This window comes from Budorcas taxicolor, chromosome 7 (assembly GCF_023091745.1).
Source record: "Budorcas taxicolor isolate Tak-1 chromosome 7, Takin1.1, whole genome shotgun sequence".
In the NCBI taxonomy this organism is placed as follows: domain Eukaryota; kingdom Metazoa; phylum Chordata; class Mammalia; order Artiodactyla; family Bovidae; genus Budorcas; species Budorcas taxicolor.
The window spans coordinates 45,932,722-45,951,614 of record NC_068916.1 but is presented as its reverse complement, the minus strand read 5'-3'; the positions used below and the strand labels follow the sequence as shown (position 1 = coordinate 45,951,614).

The window sequence follows — 18,893 nt, the reverse complement described above, 5'->3', positions numbered from 1 at the left end:
TACATACATAGGAAATTCCCTCGTAGCTCAGTTGGTAAAGAATCTGTCTGCGATACAGGAGACCCAGGTTCAATTCCTGGGTAGGAAAGATCCCCTGGAGAAGGAAATGGCAACCCACTCCTGGAGAATCCCATGGACAGAGGAGCCTGGTTTAGCCACAACTTAGTGACTAAACCACCACCATGTACATACATATGTACTCACAAAATACGCATTCACATATATTGCTTCATAAGTGGGCAAAAGATACATTTTTCTTCTTGATACTTGACTGTGTTTTCAAAGCTACAAAACATACTATGCAATCAGGAAAAAAAAAATGTATTTATTAACAAGCTAAACAGACCACACAAACCTAACAGGGTGCTATCATTCCCGTAAGAGAGAGTGGCCTGGTTAATCTCTGTGGGGTATGAGTAATCCATAAATGTTAAACCTTTCTATTTAAAGCTTACAGTTTTAAACAAATAAGATGGAAGAGACTCATTTTCAAGCTTACATAACAGAATCATAGGTGAAGACATCTAGAATTACAGTGGCCCTCTCTTCTACACATCTGTATCCATAGCTGAATGGTCAGAAAGCTGGCATCCCTCAATGCAGAAGTGTATCTTATCCATGCAGAGTTCTAATTTGCAAAGTTAAGTTTTTAGAGGCTCTCTGCAGACCTTCTATCTGAACGTGACTTTCTCCTCCAGGTAGAAGATGACCCCCAATCTACAACTGACTTAGGACAAATAACTGGTCAATCAACTAATGCTTTCAGGACAGGGCATGCAGAACCATGTGGCAATTTACAGGTCAAATTCCTATCAGTAGCTGCTTACCCTTTCCTTTAAAATATGCAAAGAACATATCGCCTCTTTGAAGCCCTCCAAAATAAACACCATTTCTTAAATACAACGAAGAAACAGACTCCATTTTGAACAGCTGAGTTGTTCATTCGAAGGTCTAGGATGTTCCTAAATAGAATAGCATCCGTATCTTGAATTATTCCACAATCCTTCAAAACACAGACTTGGGTTAGAAAAGAGCCGTGGCCTTAGAGTAAGCAGGAAGCCGGGCCTTGGAAGCATGGCTCATTGCTGCTTCCTCTGTGAGTCTGAGCAGCTTCCTTCCTACCACTCCTAAACTGGGCTTCCTAATACCCAAACTCACAAGACTGCTGGGAAGCTTCAATGACACCACCTACGTTATTTCCCAGGTCACCCAACAATGAGCTACTAATGCCTAGAAAACACTCACTGGTTCGTAAAATACTTTGTGACTCTCCAAACTGTCAGAAAGAAAACTGACTTGGCTGCATTTCAGGTAAATAATGCTTTTAGAATTACCTATCAATATTAAGAATGACCTCAAAGTAACATTTTTATATCAAAAAATGTTTACATTAAAAATGTATCAAATTTTTAAAACTTTTCTATCTGGAAGACCACCAAGTTATGATTTTTAAAAAAAAAGAAAGAAAAGAAAATCGGCCAAGAGGGCTGAACCAGTGGCTATAGAAAAGGAAAGAGATCTGAGATTAAAAGAACTGTCTGGAAACAGAAATGAGTGCCTAATTGATAACAGGCAAAAGGCCTGCAGCAGTGTGACATCTGTAGTCTTGGAAGAACCTGCCATGGTCCCTCAGGGCACCAAGATTTATAAAAGTCTGGGTGTGCATGGCTGAACTGTGGAGCCAAAATATCAAGTAAGTGCCAACCCCAGCCATTCCTTATTGGAGGTGATTTACTAGAGATGCCACAAGTGGCCTGTTTCTTTCTCCAACACTTTTAAACTGCCTGCAGAACAAAGGCACAAATCAGTGCTGTTCTGCTGGGAAGGGCGCCATGGCCCTAAAGCGCATCCCATCATACACAGCAACTTAGGGGCCAGTAAGTTGGTCACCGTTCAGAAACATCTGTGTCTAGGAGTAAGGAATGAGAAGGAGAAGTCCCTGGTGAGAGTTTTAGGTAATAACCTGTAGGAGACAAAAAGATAAAAAACACTATGTTCCCCTGAGGCTAAGGGCACTGACCAGGGTCACCTGTATGAGCCCAATCAAGGGGCTTCGTGGATTCAAAATACCTAGACGATACGGGGAGGGCACTGTGGGAGGGGTTCACAAGCCCAACCAAGCCTTGGCCCTCAAGGTACTCACACGTTAGACGCACAGAGACAAAGCTAAGTCGTCGCAGTCCTCTGTTACATGATCTAAGCTGCACTTACATCCTAATTCTGCCACTGGTTCTCTGTCAGCTGCACCCCTAGGCCTCATTTGCTTCATCCCTTCCAGTGCTAATGTTCACAGGTTGACTATAAAACAAGGCTGAAAGAAAACCACAAACAAATAAGATCATGCAAGGGCTGAATTACAAACAGAAAGAACAGAGAAGAGACTAACATTTGTGACTACAAAGACTTATCTAAAGCACGTGAGCTCCACTTCCTCTCCAGGCTGGCCTGCACCCCCCACCCTACCTGAATCATCCTTCCGATGGCCACGGATGACTCCAGGCTGCTTCATCTGTGATCATTTTTTAGAACTCACCTTACCTGGAGTGTCGGCAGAGCTGATTCCACTCTCCCTTTTAAAACACCGTCTTCCAAAAAAAAAAATAAATAAAATAAAATAAATAAAAAATAAAACACCATCTTCCTTTGGATTCTGTGCACAACACTGGCCTGACTGTCTTCCTGTCTCACTGTAAAGTCTTTCTCGGTGGTCTGCCCGCACCTCCTCTTCTATCTAGCCCCTTAATGGACTGAGCTCCTCACAATGCAGCTTCTGCCTGGGCGACCTCATCTATTACATTCGCTTGGCTCCACACACATCTATGTCTCCCCAGTTACCTACAACACAGACATAACGCTACCTTGTTGGAGGTGATGGAGGGGTGTCTCACAGCAACTCACACTCAACAATATCCAAACCAGAACCCTTGATCCCCGCACCCAAATCCTGTTCCTTTGCCACACCTACCCAACTCAGTAAATGTCACTTCTGACCACTCACTTCCTGAGGTCCTGAACCTGAAAGTCGTTCTTAACATTCCCTGCTCTTCTTCCTCACCACCCATCACCATTCCTCCCTACTCAGGGAAACTTGGGTTTTCTCCTGATATTTTTATGCCCTGCAAGAGTTATGTGTGGCATCACTGGTCCCTGTTCATGTAAAGAACTGAAAGCAGCTCCAGCCTCCAAACCTTTCTGCTTCCCTCCATCACTCCCAGTCCACAATCTCCTGCTGTGTCCACCTAGCGACGATGTCCCACCTGGACGAATGCAACAGCCTCCTTACTGTTCCCCTGGTGTGACTCTTGCCACCTTCTGCCTCCAATTCATCCTCTAAGTCCCACACAGTCTGCCCACTTTCCATTACGCTGCACCCTTCCTGTCTTCTTCCTGTCACCTTTCTATGTGGCCATGGTGTCCTATGTACATGAATGCTTGGCTGACGCTCTAAGAACGTTGATGATGCCAAAGAGATGCAAACACCAGGTTCTTACTAGACTGTGCTCCAAAGTCATCAACCAGTTTCTAACAGTAGTAAGGAAGAATGGTTACACTGGCGAATTTGAAATCACTGATGATCACAGAGCTGGGGAAATCGTTGTTAACCTCATGGACAGGTTAAACAAGTGTAGAGTCATCAGTCCCAGATTTGATGTGAAGCTCAAAGACCTAAAAATATGGCAGACTGCCCATTTGGTTTCCTTACGCTGACAACCTCAGCTGGCATCATAAGAAGCAAAACAAAAACAAAGGAAAGAAAGTTCTGACATTCTTTTCCTAGGGATGCAATATACACGTGCAAATAAAATACCAAATGGACAAAGGAATAAAAAGAAAATGCATCAGCTTATTGGTTCCTTAAAGAGGTCTTCTCTGACAGCTCTCCTCCAGCTGAATTCGGGTTTCCCATTTTTCTCTCCCACATTTTTCTCTCTCTTTTCTGCAGGAGAGGTGGTATCCACACCAACAAACTGATGCAGGGATTGCTGAGCTCAAACCCCAACTCCACTGTGGGGCCTCGGGCAAATTCCTTAATCTAAACTTTCATATCCTTATCTGTAAAATGAGTCAAATATTCTCTGCGAAGATAGGGATTTGTGAGGATTAAATGAATACATGTGAAGTCCTCAGCACATAGTGCCTGGCCCAGAGTTTGAGTGTTCATTAAGCATTAACTATTAGGATGTTCCTTCATGGCACTTATCACAATGGGCAATTCTACATGCACTATTTTCTTTGATTATGCTCTCTCTCCCCTACTATACTGTAAGCACCATGGAAATGGGGGAAACACCTGCTTTGCTCACCAAGCATCTGTGTCTAGTACAGTGCCTGGCCTACAGTAAGGCCACAGTAACTGTTTATTAGTGTTGAATGCATAAGATTAAAACAAAAAAAAAACCTTTCACAAAACGTGTAGCACGTGATGAACTGGGGACAGGATAGGCGTAGGTGAGATGCAGTGTCAGAGGGGGAAGAACAGCTTGAAACTGCAGGAAAGAAATGAACCGAAGCACTCGGGGAGGGAGCTCTACCTCCACTGTGTTCCTGCTACCATGTTCCTCCACTGCTGCCCCTACTCCCCCATCCCTGCTTTCCCCACTTCTTCAGTGAAGGGGATGAACAGGACGACTCAGGCACCTCGCCGTTCTAATCTCTAACGGACTCAAGAGGTAAGGCTAGAGACGGCAGGCAGCTTTGAAGTCCTCTGAGAAGACGATGTCCTAGAAAATGTAACAGGAAGGAACTGGCATTTTCTGAGCAGAGACCAACTTGGTTACAATGAAGCAGCACGAAAGCCAATGAACGCAGAGGGCCTAGAAACAAAAAGCCGTCAGCAAAAAGCCATGGCCTGTCCAGGAGAGTAAGGCGGAGGGGAGGTGCACCCAGACAGGAAGCACAGTCAGGTCCGTCCCTGGTGACTGATTGCCAACGCAACTCTTCAGTTTCACGCCTGGGGGCTTGAGAGAATGGTGGTCCAGCTGAGACAAACAAACAGGTTTCTTTTAGGAAATTTCCTTGTAGGAAAGACAGAAAGATAAGAGTTTGCTTACAGAGACATTAAACCTGAGGCAATGCTCAAAGAAGGAGAGAGTGCCACAAGGACCCTCCTCGCCAGCCTTCAGCCCAGCTCACTGAACCAATCTTAGGGCCCTCACCGCCCCACATGTCACAGTAAGATGTGTCCTCTTGCTCCTCGTCCCTGACCTATGCCACCTGCTGACCCCTCCCCCATAACTCCCGCCCTCTATAAAACCTCTCAGATTTATCAAACCCCTGCCCCCACTCCAGGCGGGCTTCCTGGATTACACCTCTTTCAGCATCTTAGTATTTCATATTTTAGTGCCTGGCTAGCATGGCAATTTAAAAGATCAACTATCCACATCTTATACAAGTCAGATGTTCCACCTCCGCAACAAAACTGGCAACTCTCCTGGGCAGGGACGAAATCAGCTATTTCTTCTGCATCTTCCTCCTTCCCGGCCTTGGACCTAGGCAGTGCCAGTCCTTCAGTGGTCTGGCTGTAGCGAGTCCCAGAGATCTCGCTACACTCACTGATCCTGCCATAGACAGGCCCTCTGGCTCTCAGTGGGGAGACCACATGGCGTCCAGCCCCGACTGGGCCTGCTCCAGGCACATGGTGTACATCCGTGGCCAGGGTTGCAGAGGCAAAGACAAGGCATTTCAAGCCAGTTTGATGCATGATATAGCAGAAGGCCACAATTCTGCCCTACTAGCTGAGAGCACAGGAGCAAAGTGATTCATTAGCAGCATTTGCTATTTTGATAAAACTGATTTTAACAATACAATTAAACTATGCAAATAAATGTAAAGGTCTCCTTTAAATCATTTTCCATAACCTCCGATTGCTCAACAGTGATATCTGGGTTGCTCCCACACAAGTACAGCTTTGTTTGTTCTAGCTGGTGAACAGTCCCTTTCTCAGGGAAGTACTGTCAAACCCATTTTAGGCAGAAAAGTAATCCAACAGGCAATCCTTGGAAAACAAGGAAAACACAGAAGAAATAAAAAAATAAAAACAAAACACCTTTCTGTACCAGAGTAGGATCTAAAAACATTGCTAAGGGAACCAGAGATGAGTCCCTAGTAACTGTGACGCAACCCTAAGTGACCATGGCCAGGCCACGATCTCAGTCTGGGTCAGTGTCCTGTAAAATTCAGGAGACTAATTCTAGTGAGTTAGTCAGAATAGCTCAATCCAGCCTGGATCAGAAGGGCAGTGTGATAGCAATAAATTACCTGCGAGACAGGGGAGAGGGTGTATTACTTTGTTTTATAAAGGTTAAACAGAAAAGAGCACAACACAGAGAGCTCAGAGCCAGGGTGAGCTCAGGGGAGCCACGTGCCTCCTGAGGCCGGAGTAGCGCTGGACAGCACCTGGCCACAGAAACCTGAGTGCGGAACTGCATCAGGCACCCAAGGTCCGTATTTCAGAACAGCTGGAGACGAGTTTCTGTGTCATGGCTCTAATGCACCAAAACTCTACCGACCAAACTCTTGCTGTGCAAACCTGAACACTATCGATAATGGCTGCACTGAAGCAATGGGCTGGCATACCGAAGAAAAACAGAAAAGAATAAGACCAAAATATTTGTAAGTGATTACTTAAGATCTCCTTTAAATTATTTTCCGTAATTATCGAGCCAGCAGTCCATTGTTATTAATTCATATACAGCCTATTTAAGCGGTACCAGCAACGCAGGCTAAAATCAAATGCCTCGGTAATTTTCCTAACTTTCGAGTGTTATTTTCTTGTCAGTTAAATTTAAAGCAGCCCATTTGTGACCACATTATACCAAGTTAATCTCATCTAAAGTGCTTCTCAAACCCTAACAGCTACACTAAGGTTTTATACTAATGAAAGCAATTTACATAAATGAAATTTATGTCAATGCATTTCATGACAAATTTTTTATTTTATAATAATTATAGTACTTATATGATAACATCTGTTGATATTCACAGTCTAAACCTGGCAAAGATTTAAACCCACAACATTCTCCATGCATCATGTACATTATCTGTGAAAAGCAATAAAAAAGCAATGAATGCATTAATCATACCAATATCATCTGCAAAGCATAAATCTGAAATGCCTTTCACGTCAGCTCAGACTGCTTTTTATTTTTTACACACCTGATTTTACGCCATCTGTAAAAGGGCAAGACAAAGACTTTTGAGGAAATTATATTTCTTGGCTGTTTGACTTCTACAAAATACTCAGGCAAAGTTGTGTAAACAGAAGATTTACTATACGACTAAGAAAAAACGATGCAGTTAAAAGTCCATTTTTATTAAAGGACGGTGTAATGACCACAGCATTTTCACATTGCAGTGTGGTGTCATATTTGCATTTTTTACACCTGTTTTACATTTCCCCTCGTCTATCTATCACATGTGTTTTCACAAATATACATCAGGCCTGAACCTATTCTATGGCATAAACAGCAGAAGCAAGACTCTGAATGACATTTTAGGCTCTAATTTCCCTATCTTGATGGACATCAAACCAACATCCCAGCCACCACCCAACAACATCAGCATGTCCTTCCCAGGACTCCCCAGGGCTCCAGGAACAACTTCAAAGTGAAAACCAACATGAATGCACCATACAGATATTCTTATGAGCTTCTTAAATTTTAGGTAAGTTTACAAAAATGCTTACCAAAAAAGGTTACATAAATGTGTGCATCTCTACTCTCTACTCCAGTGATAACTATGAACACTTTCTCAGGGTTCTAGCTGGCTAACAAAGCCCATCTGTGGGCACATGTTATGAGCAAGCTACTGGTGTGATACTCGGACAAGTTTTCACTTTACCTGGCTCCTGGACACACAGATACTAGTCTAAACTTTAAAAGCAAAATGATACCTTCTAACCTCCATGGTGCTGAAGCCTCAGGAACATTCTCACTGAAGTGTTTCTCTGCCTTCTCCAGGCAGTGAACAACCACTTTCCAGAGTGCTCAGATGTGACGTTTATATTACAGCATTACTGACTCATAGCTTTGATGCGCACCAAGATGTAGTACACAACAATGAACAATAAAACCTGAACTAATTATTTCACAAGGACAGCGCCTGAGACCTCCACCCACGTCCTTTGAGGACCGTTAAGATTTTCATTAACAGTTGTCTGTCTTCTGGTATCAACAAGCCTTTGACTTCACTAACTGTTTCAAAATGTTAACCATAAGCCTATTATCAAATTCCTCAATAAAACATCTTTACAAAGTAAGTCAGCGACAGTAACTTTCAACTGTTTTACAGCAGGAGCTCCCAGCACAGGAACAGAAACCATTTTACAAACCCCAAACTCACATATGGTGCTACTGCAGCTAGACACACAGAAACCTCCCCCCACTGGCGCAGCTGCCACAGCCGCGGCCATTCTGAAGGCCTCTCACCACCCCAGTGCCTGAAATCTTCTAATGGCAACAGTTACATTAACCAAAATGTGACGGACAAGATACAGCAGGAGTAGAGCTTGGACCCTGCCCTGCGAGAGACACTCTACTTGGACCAGCTATTAGACTGAACCATGTACTAACTAACAAAAGAGCCATTCTTGTAGGTTAAACCTGGCTGCGCATCAGCCAGTTCCTAAGAGTCCCTCTAACAAAATCGAACGCCCTGCAGGCAGGCCCACCTAATAAAGCCTAGACAAGGTATGGGAGCTCCTCCAGGAATGCAGAGAACTACAGGTCTTTCTCACAAAGCTCATGAACCAAAAGTGCGCTCCATCACCAAGTGGAAACTCTGTATCTCCTGCACCCAGAACTCTTCATTCCCTCAAAAGGCACCAAACTGGGTCAGCTGCCCCACCCCCACTCTTTATCTATTCCTGATACAAGTTTGCTTCTGCGCTGGACAACAGCGGTCCAGTATCCAAGAGTGAGAAATCGGATAGCCTTCCCCCATGGCGGGGGAGGCCTCTGATGCTGCCGGAACCACCTGGCTCCTGCCCTGGAGGGCTCCACCTGCTGGCATCTTGGGTAGCCGGTGCCTGGGTTCCAAAGCTTCACCTTCAGCACCTGCTTCCAAAGCATTAAATTTCCTCCTCTGATTTTGTAAGCTTCCCACTTGTCCCCACATGACAGTGCCTAATAAAATGTATCTTTATGGAAGGCTCACACCCACATTTCTAACTGACATTTTGTTCTTTCAATGCAGTCACCCTGCAGTTGCCAAACACCTCAGAATACCTTTACATGCCACTTAGAGACCTCTCCCTCCTTATGTCTACACGAAGAGAAAGAAAAGCAAAACTCCTTTACAAATGCTGACCCCACCCTGAGTCTAAGCACTCCGAATGTCGAAACTTCCTGCCTCAGCCTTGGCACTGCTGTGCTCAGAAAACTCATGGAGTCTCACCATTGCCTTTGCATCACCACTGAGGAAAGATAGTGGGCTGACGGCAACTGAAACCCACAGCCACTTCCTCCACCTATGCCATGAGGATCCCTCGGGAATTTTCACACGTATAATCACTAAGTATCTGCACTGATCTGAGCTACCAAATGCACGTGAACTATTTGGAACTAACCATATCTTGGAATAAAATGTCTGAAAGGAAAAAAAAAAATCTTCTTTATAGTAAAACCTAGTATAACCCAAAGCATTGAGAAGTAGGTTTTTCATCCAGGGTAAATGAAAATCTTTCTAAAATGTGTGGTTCAAATTCTACAGGAATAAAATAAATGAATTCTAAAGCAAACTTAGGATACCATTTCATGTATACCCACCACATAAACAAAGCATTTAAAAACTGTAACACCCAACAAAGGTAATCTCACTTCTGAAAGATTTATTATAAGTAAAATGACAAGACTATGTAAAGAACTGAAAAATGTTCACACCCTACTTAGCGAACAAAACAGAACATTTTTTACCTATATATTCAGCAAAGACCAAATATATATATATGCTAATACCCAGTGTGGAGTGAAGCCTTTTAAGGGAGACGCAGGTCGTCAGCTCTGCCCCACAAGTCCCTCCAGGGTATAAAGTCAAGGCCTGGGAGGTGCTGTCACATGGGGCACAGCGGGCCTCCCATAACTCTGCCAAGGGCAGGGCTGCAGTGAGGGAGACATGGGCTTAGCAAGGGGCACACATGCGTGTGGAAATGCCTGCTCACAATAAAGAAATTACAAGCCCACGGGGCTAGAGTGGACATCTCGTCATATCCATCTGGCATACACGGGGAGCTGTACCTAGAAGATAAATGTGTAGACTCAGACAACGGGTAAGTGTATTTTAAAAGCTGATAAACATCACTTAACTGCCCTGCAAAGAGGATGCATTAGTTGACACTCCGATCTCTTCACTCTCCATCTCTCACATCACAGCTGCACTTCCCTCCTCACCAGCTTAGACTCCAAGGTCCAATATTTTGACCCCTTATCTGCACATGTCCTTAGTTTCCTTGCCCCCTGTTCCGCCACCGCACTCTTCTAGCAAAAGTTCAGTGCTTGTTAGAAGTTCATGCAACCCAACGACAAAAAACAAACAACCCATTCAAAACATGGGCAGAAGATCCAAATAGACATTTCTCCAAAAAAGACATACAGGTGGCCAAGAGGCACAGGAAAAGATGCACAGCATCACTGATCACTGGAGAAATGCGAACGCAAACTACGATGAAGTGCCGCCTCACAGCAGCCAGCATGGCTGCCGCGAGAACAGCCACAAAGAAACGCAGAGGGTGTGCAGAAACGGGAGCCCTGCAGGGGGATGTAAACTGGCAAAGCCACTGTGAAAAACAGTTTGGAGGTCCCTTAAAAAAACTAAAAACAGAGTTGCCATACGATCCGACAATCGCCCTGCTTAAGAGCATATATCTGGACAAAAAGATACACGCACCCTACTTTCACGGCAGCACTATTCACAATAGCCAAGACACGGGCATGACCTAAATGCCCATCAACAGATGCAGGAATAGGAAGACGCAGTGTGTATAAAAACGGAATACTGCTCAGCCATAGAAAGGATGGAATAACACCATGTGCAGCAACATGGATGGACCTAGAGATCATACTAAGGGAAGTACATCAGGAAGAGAGAGAGAAATATCACATGCTGTCCTTATATGTGGGATCTAAAATACGACACAAATCTACCCACAAAACAGAAACAGACTCACAGACACAAAGAACAGATTTGCTGATGGGTAGGGATGGACTAGGAGTTTGAAATTAGTAGGCACAAACTATTATATAGAGGCTGGATAAACAACAAGGTCCTACTATACAGCACAAGAAATTATACCATGATAAACCATAATAGAAAAGAATATGAAAAATAATGTGTATATAGACAAATAAAACTGAATCACAGAACAGTAAGAATTAATACAACATTGTAAATCAACTGTACTTCAATAAAAGAAATTAATTTAAAAAAAAAAAACTTCAGCCTTCATTAAGCCCAACCCAGCACCTTCTCCAAGCCTGTGAAAAAACACACAGGATCTTCACCTTAAATGTTTGCCCATAAATCTCCAGTGACACTGAGACTGCTCAGCAACCAACCACATTTCACTAGTTCCTTCACTGTCTTAGTCTCTAAGAGGACTGTTTCTTGCCTATTTTCCTATTTCCCCAGATCTCACCCCTCCCTCCCACCCTGACTCATTCTCAGTTGATGACTTCACTTTAAAAAAACAGAAGCCATCAAAAGAGAAAACCACCTCTTCTTCCCAGGACAAACGTAGCAACCTACCTGCACCTGTACACGTACACTCAGCATTCCTTCCTATCACAATGGACACGCGCACCTGCACCTCCACCTGCTCGTGCCAGCCCATCCCAGCCACGATGGTGCGTTCATAATTACCCTTTCTGGAGGCTCCCTGTTATCTCCAGCCTGAACTCTGATCTCATATCTCCAGCTGCTGATTGACATCGCCACTTAGGTGACTAGTATCTCAAACCTGACATGTCCAACACAGGGATTCTTAATTCCCTATCCTGATCTCTGCCCCACTTTCCTCAGCCAAGAAAATGACACCACCCTTTACCCTACAGCTAGAGACAGAGCCTTGGGATCATCCTTGACCCTCTCCTTCTCCCCACATCCAATCTGATAGTCTGGATTGTCCTACCTTCAAAATAAATGAGAAATCCTTCATTTCTCTCCACCTTCCACTGCCACTGCCATGGTCCCGCATCTTCTCTTGCCTAGCCTATTACACAGCAACCTCCACACTCTGCCTGCTGCCAGTCTTACCCTTCCACCATCTGCTCACAGTGGAACAGCCAGGGTGAGCTCTTTAGAACATAGCCCAAACCATGGCACTTCTCTGCCTGCAATTCTCCAGGAGCTGTCTTTCACAGGGTTAAACTCAAACTCCTTGTGAAGATCACAAAGTCCCTGTGCTTGGCCCCTCCCTCTCTTTAACCCCTTCTCCCTTCTGTCCCCTCCAGAACGCTGGCCTCCTGGCTCTTCCACGATCATGCCAAGATCCCTGGTGCTCTAGGAATCTGGTCCCTGCTGTCTCTTTACCCGCAGCGCCGTTCTCCAGCTCCTCACGTGCTGAACTCCCTTGTATTACTCAGGCCTCAGAGTCCCCTCCCCAGGCCCCTCCATCATAAACAGTGAGCTCACCTCTTCACCCCTCTCCATCCCAATATCCTGCTTTACTCTCCCTCTTGACTTATCACTACCTAAAATTACACTATCTATTCATTTGTTTATTGCCTAACTTCTCCACTAGAATGGGAGCTACATGCACTTAGAATAGTGTCTGGCACAGGGGAGGTGCTTAATAAATATCTGTTAATGAGTATTACCTTTACAATAAAAATTAAACTACTTTTTAGAAATTTAAATGCATGTACAATTGTCACATTATGAATAAACTACACATGTGGAGAAAGACTACAAGAGGATAGAAAAAAAGATGGAAATAGTTGCAATGGGAAATTTTTTTATTTATACAACCCTAATGTTTTATAGCATTGCTTTATAGTTTAAAATGTACCTTTTCTGTATTGAAAAATAAGTGAAAGATAAGTGAGGATCTAACAGGGCCAGAGGGTCACCACCCTAAACATTAGTTGTGAAAAAGACAAAATCAGCCTGGCAGCTGCCTGGACTATGATCGCCTAAGCCTCTAAGTTGCTAGAAGCCTTCCTGGCACTCACATCTAGGCCATGGTGTTGAAAATCAACATCCAGACAGGGTTGCCCTGTGACCATGAAAGATGAGAACAAAAATAAAACCATTCCTGTAACAGTGACTGTAATCGTGACAATAACAGAGTGTAATACAGAGAATCACGGACACCACGCCGCAGTATCTCAACACAGACAAAATATAAACACTGTCCAAATCACAAAATACCACACACCCACCCGCCCCCCCAGGCTAATGAGAGGCTGCTGCTTCTTTACCAGTTTCAGCTTTGGTCCCACTATAGGCCATTCTCCCTACAGATAACACTTATTAAAATAGTGAGTCATAGAAGAACCCATTTTCTGACAGCATCCAACCCAGATCTGAGCCCTGATCCTTAAAGACTCCAAAATCACAAGCACCAGCCCAAACTCTGTGATAAATTTTTCCCTACACCATCCTCCTGAGATGCCCCACAGCACCCCGTAGAGGGTAAGTGCTCTCCCTCACCGCAACAAGCAACAGCCCAACTCGTTCAGCTATGGCCATGTTCCCGGTGGGCTCTGGGTAGTGGGCTGCTGGCACTTGTCATGACATCGGTTGCCATTACAGGCCTTACTGCTGAAGTCACAGAAGCCTGGCTGGAAAACTGACCCCAGGACATAATCTCAGGGCTGGTTCTCTGAGTATGTGCCCTGATATCAGCTGATCTTCTTAACACCTGCCTCTTTCTCCTGAAAGGTGAGTGAAGGTAGGGTAAAAAAGAGAGTCAAGTTAATTAAATGTCCTGGTGAATAATATTACTGTTAATCAAGGATGCCCTGCACAGCTTCCAAAGGTACCCTGAGCACAAGGTTAAGAGTGGGGCTGGATGACTGACTCATGGGCAGAGCCTTAGGCAACACTACTCAAGTACTTTAAGCCACATGTTCAAGCCCAATAAATTAGCCCAGGCTTAAAGAAGTCAGGCTGTACACATGTAAGAATTTTAATAAGCTTGGAAAATGCTACAAGCTTACTGTACCAATGGGATTCCCTGCCACCAGCCACAGAGTGCTAAGCCCCTGACAAGAGCCGTCGAGCACGTGGGGCAGCAGGGACAAGGAGCCAGCTTGGTCCAGGCTTCCTCAGGAGTGGGAGACACAGCAGCAGGCTGGCAGCCAGATGGATGGAGAGCAGAATGGGCATGCAGCACGGTGGAGCCAACGGCATTTACTAGGAAAACATGTCGAAAGTTTCTTTGGTGGAAATCTGGTCCTCACACACCCTTCCAGAAACTAGCAAACACTGTAATCAATGTCTGCATTTATCCAATGCTTGTTTGTACCCAGAACTGTGTTAGGTACAATAGACAGTTATTTGAGCCAACATGGTCTCTGCCTTCTAGATGCTGACACCTAATATAAATAAAAACAATAAATCTGTCCAGAGGATTATCAAACTAACTGAACAAACATGGAACAGTCTAAAGCATGGACCTTATATAAATGCAGTGGAGTAAGAACTGAAGGGTAAGTCATGGGAGATGACTCTCTAAACAGGGTGGAGCCCTATGGAACAGTTCCCCTGTTAAGGCTCAATCTTCAAGGTGGGGGCCGGCTTTCAAGAAAAGTTACAAGGGCTGGCTATTGGACTTGGAGAAAATGAACCAATCAGAGAAGAGGGTGCAGCCTGGGGAATGATTTAGAGACAGAAATGCAACTATCAGGAGAAAGAAAACCTGACAACCAAACAAGAAAACTCGGGGAAATCAGTCAAGCAGGGGTATGTTTTTCAACCATTTTCCTCATGCCCCCTTGTGATAAATATAAAAAGCTGACACCCCATTAATGTTATTTAAAATTTGAAAAGGAATTAAATATCCTAACCAACACCAAATCAGAGCAACAGTAGTTTCAGAATTTGACTTTTCCAAATCACACAAATCATCCCCTTCCCCTAAAGCTGAGAATCACCCAGTTGGGTGGCAGTAACTGTCAACAAGGAAAGAGTACTTATCAATGAATTATTTAGGAAGAAAAGATTTAGATCCTGGATCCACAGGGCACCAGACACCAGTACTAAATAAAGTTACAGCCTAAGGTGACCAAAAAAAAAACATGGCACAAGCAAAAATGTGTACTAATTACCTGATTAAAATTTTTGAAAGAGAACTCTTTGTAGATGGCATCTCTCTCACTTAATTCCAACCATCCTGCTGCTTTAAGGTCAAGTATCATCTGGCTCCTCTCCTCTGCAGTCAACTGGTGGGTACCTGCTGACTATGAAAAGAACATATTTAATACCTGAAATATAGAGGTTTGGTTAAATTCAAATACATGTTCAGCTCTTTACTTATGTAGAGATACAGAAAAAAGTGTTAAGGACAACGATTTCTAACCATTTCCGATTCTTTTGTTCTCAAAATACAAAGTTCTCAAAAGAGATAAAAACAAGACTAGCTCTGTACAAAATAAGTTGCCTCCACGGTATGTGGGCTTATCACCCCTTACAAACGCCTCTAACTTTACAATTCAGCTTTCCTGGTTTCTTACAGATAAAGTTGAGATTGACCATTTGGACATCTTACCAAAGATCATAACCAATGGCCAACATTCCAGGACTCAGGAAACTGAGGTAACACACTCACCCAAGGAAACACTGCAAGTCCAGCAGCAGAACCAGGATTAGAACTCAGGACTCTCAACTCCTGGGCCGCTCTCTTTGGATGGCCCCATATCACCTCAGCAGCCTTCAGTCCTTACTCACATGGGTCTCAACTATCTGAGTTCATCATCCCCTTTCAATTCTAATTAAGACCGATCAATCCTCAGAGAGGAAAAAACAAATGCACATTTACAGGGGATTTTGTAAAATAACTTCTGGGCGCTCATACACCCTCTGGGCTATAGGTTAAAAAGCCCTTGCTTTAGTGGAGTGAGTTTTCTCAGAAGCGTCAGTAAGACAAACTCCCTCAACCATCTGGCCACAGCACTGCCCACTTGGAAGCACTTGTGCACAGCTGTCCACCCTGTTCCTATTCATCCTGCTGAGGACACTCCCAAACCCAGAGTTCTGTTAGCTGACAGGCCCACACCTGCCGTGCTGCTCATTTTTTAACTGAAAGAACTCCAAGCAACATGACAGACAGAAGAAAAGAGCACCCTAGGAGAAGTCAGAAGAGGTATGTTCTCATTCTGGCATAACTGCCCACCAGTACCTCCTGTCTTACCCGTACGCTGGGCTACTACCTGCTCAGGTGAGGGAGGGACTGGCCCCAGAAAGAATGAACTAACTTAAGGGTTCCTTATCAAAGGGCAACCAGAGGCTGAGCTGGATACGCTGCCGTGAAACTTCAACTCGTTCCCACTTCAGAAATCCTAAAACCCTTTATCAGTGTAATGAAGAAGGCAAAGTAAGTAAACTTATAGAAAATTTGCCAAAAGGGAAAAAGGATGCTAAGGAGCCAACCTTCTAGTTTCTCTTCCTTGCTTAGTCAGCTACCCTTCCCTACAATTAACAGGAGATAATGAGAATGCCTCTTAATTAAATAAAAACGTTTAAAGGCTTGTTATCAAAAACCACATACTTTCATTAGCTTTTTTCATGACAGCTATGAAAAAGTTCACAGAAGACCTATTACAGGAAATTACCTAAAATTTTTAAACATTTAAATATTTTAATTCAACTAAGGCTATTTTCCCAAGGAAACAGAATTATCATTGAATAGCTGCAAAGAAAACTATTAACTATGCTGTGGGTTATGCAGCAGTCACTGGGAGTCTGCGGAGGGCACTCTGAGCTGTTTTCCTCCTCCCTAAACCTCCACATCTCCAGTGAGGTCCATGAACTGTGCTCACTACTGGTGCCTACCTAGGAACAGGAACCAAGTTCAGAACTGTAAAATGGAGTCACTTCACCCGTATAACATAAACAGTCCCCTTAAGGACACACACTCCACAGAACCCTTTGTGGTGGACTTAATTTTCTTTCTGTGGGAGCTATGCAGAGAGACAGGGAAAGCACAGGATTTGGAGAGCAATCTTCAATCCAAGCCTAGCTTTGTTACTTTCAGCTGTGGATGCTGAGTAAATCTTAGCCTCTCTGAGTTGCAATGTTTTAGAGTGCGGATGTTACAACATACACCTGCCAAGATTTTTACAAGGCTTAAAGAGATCTTAAGTGTGGAGGAACCCAGCATAGAGCCTGGCACGTGGCAGCCACTCCAAACGCACCTGTTTATTCACTCCTCCCCAATGCCACAACTGTACTCGATCACCAGCGCCCCAGATAGAAGTATGCCTTAGGACACGCCTAAGTGACAGTAAGCACTCAACTTGTGTTCTCACCTTAAAGGCCATGAAGCAGAATGCTTCTCTTCTCCATCATCGAGTCACATTTTTTTTCTATTGAAAAAAAATTCAAACTGCCAAATGGGCTCCAGCGAGCAATTTAAGAAAACGAAACGGTGAGTTTAATACAACATATTCCCACTAGGTGGTGCTGCATGTTAAAACTTTCAAGTCAATTTACCCCCAATATGTTAATTTATAAAACGGGGAAACGCACCCGGCGCCTCTAGGTATTAAAAAAAAAAAAAAAATCAGTGTGCAACTCAAAAGATAATTAATTAGCAAATACTCCAAAAAATTAACACCAAGAAAAGGAGTTAATTCAACACTCAGGGCCCCGTTTACAGAGAGGGAGAGACGGTGCCTGCTCTCACCGACCGGACAATCTAAACGAGCCGACAAGCAGCTTTAGTCACATCACGAGTGAAGAATTTTCACAACTGCTTTGCATACTTTTTTTTTTTTTTAACACCTCAGTCGTGGTGGTTTGTTTTCCGGTTGGCAATTTCGGAGACTACGACGAAATTCTAAACCAAGAAAAAACTGGAAGATGCTACGGCCACCCCTGTCTCAGACCAGCGCGTCGGCAGGTGCCGGGTGCCCAAACGTGGCTACCCGAAGGCCGGGCCCACTTCGGGGCCTGCCGCGGTCCCTTCACCCCTCGGCCGGCATGGCTGGGCCTCGCCCTCCTGCCGCACCGCGGGCCCTCGGCACTCACCATGGCTGCGAGGCTCTGGCTCCTGCCTCTCAGCGCCGCGAACCAGCGCCGCGTCGCCCCCCGCGTCCCCAGCGCCGCCGCCATAGCCTCGCGCCCAGGGCTGCCCGGAGCGCTGCCTGCCCGCCGCCCGCCGCCCCGGAGTCAGGGGCCGTGCGGGAAGCTCCCAGCTGCAGCCCAGACCGTCCCGCAACGCCCTGCCCCGCCGCGCAGGCCCAGACGCGCACCGGCCCCGGAAGGTCTCCAGGAGCTTCGATGGCGGGCGCCCCCGCAGGCCCCCGCAGGCCCCCGCAGGCCCCCGCAGGCCCCCGCAGGCCCCCGCAGGCCCCCGCAGGCCCCCGCAGGCCCCCGGCGCTGTCAGCCCAGGCTTGAAGGGCCTTCGGCGTCATCGTCATCGCCGCTCGGGTGCCAGGTTTCCCGCCTGGTGCGGGGCGGGTAGGGGGGCTGGCGCGGCTCTGAGGATGGACCTGCAGTTCGCTTTTCGGTGTCCGACCCTCGGGTTGTCGCTGCCTCGCCCACTGTCTGACCTCGTTGGGGCAAACAGCCCCTGTGGGCTGGAGGATGTCGCGGACGGCGACAGGAAGAAATGAGCTGCAGGGGGGTCGGGGGTGACTGGAGACCACTGCGCTCTACTAGCGGTTGTGGGACAGTGAACTACAGCGATGCAAACAGGGCCTTCTAAGTAGGGGAGCCACCGGTTGAGTCTAAGCTCT

At 45.3% G+C, this 18,893-nt stretch overlaps 1 protein-coding gene across 1 annotated transcript in view; it reads right to left on the bottom strand.

Annotated features, from left to right (window-relative positions):
* The window catches only part of PCBD2 (pterin-4 alpha-carbinolamine dehydratase 2), a 42,848-nt gene extending 24,508 nt beyond the window's left edge, over positions 1-18,340 (bottom strand). Inside the window, exons 1-2 of the mRNA XM_052643565.1 lie at positions 18,184-18,340; positions 15,264-15,395 (exon numbers count right to left, since the gene is read on the bottom strand). Coding sequence (XP_052499525.1) covers positions 15,264-15,395; positions 18,184-18,267 — 216 coding nt within the window. The 5' untranslated portion in view covers positions 18,268-18,340. The remainder of the gene's footprint in view (positions 1-15,263; positions 15,396-18,183) is intronic.
* Between the last annotated feature and the right edge of the window lie 553 nt (positions 18,341-18,893).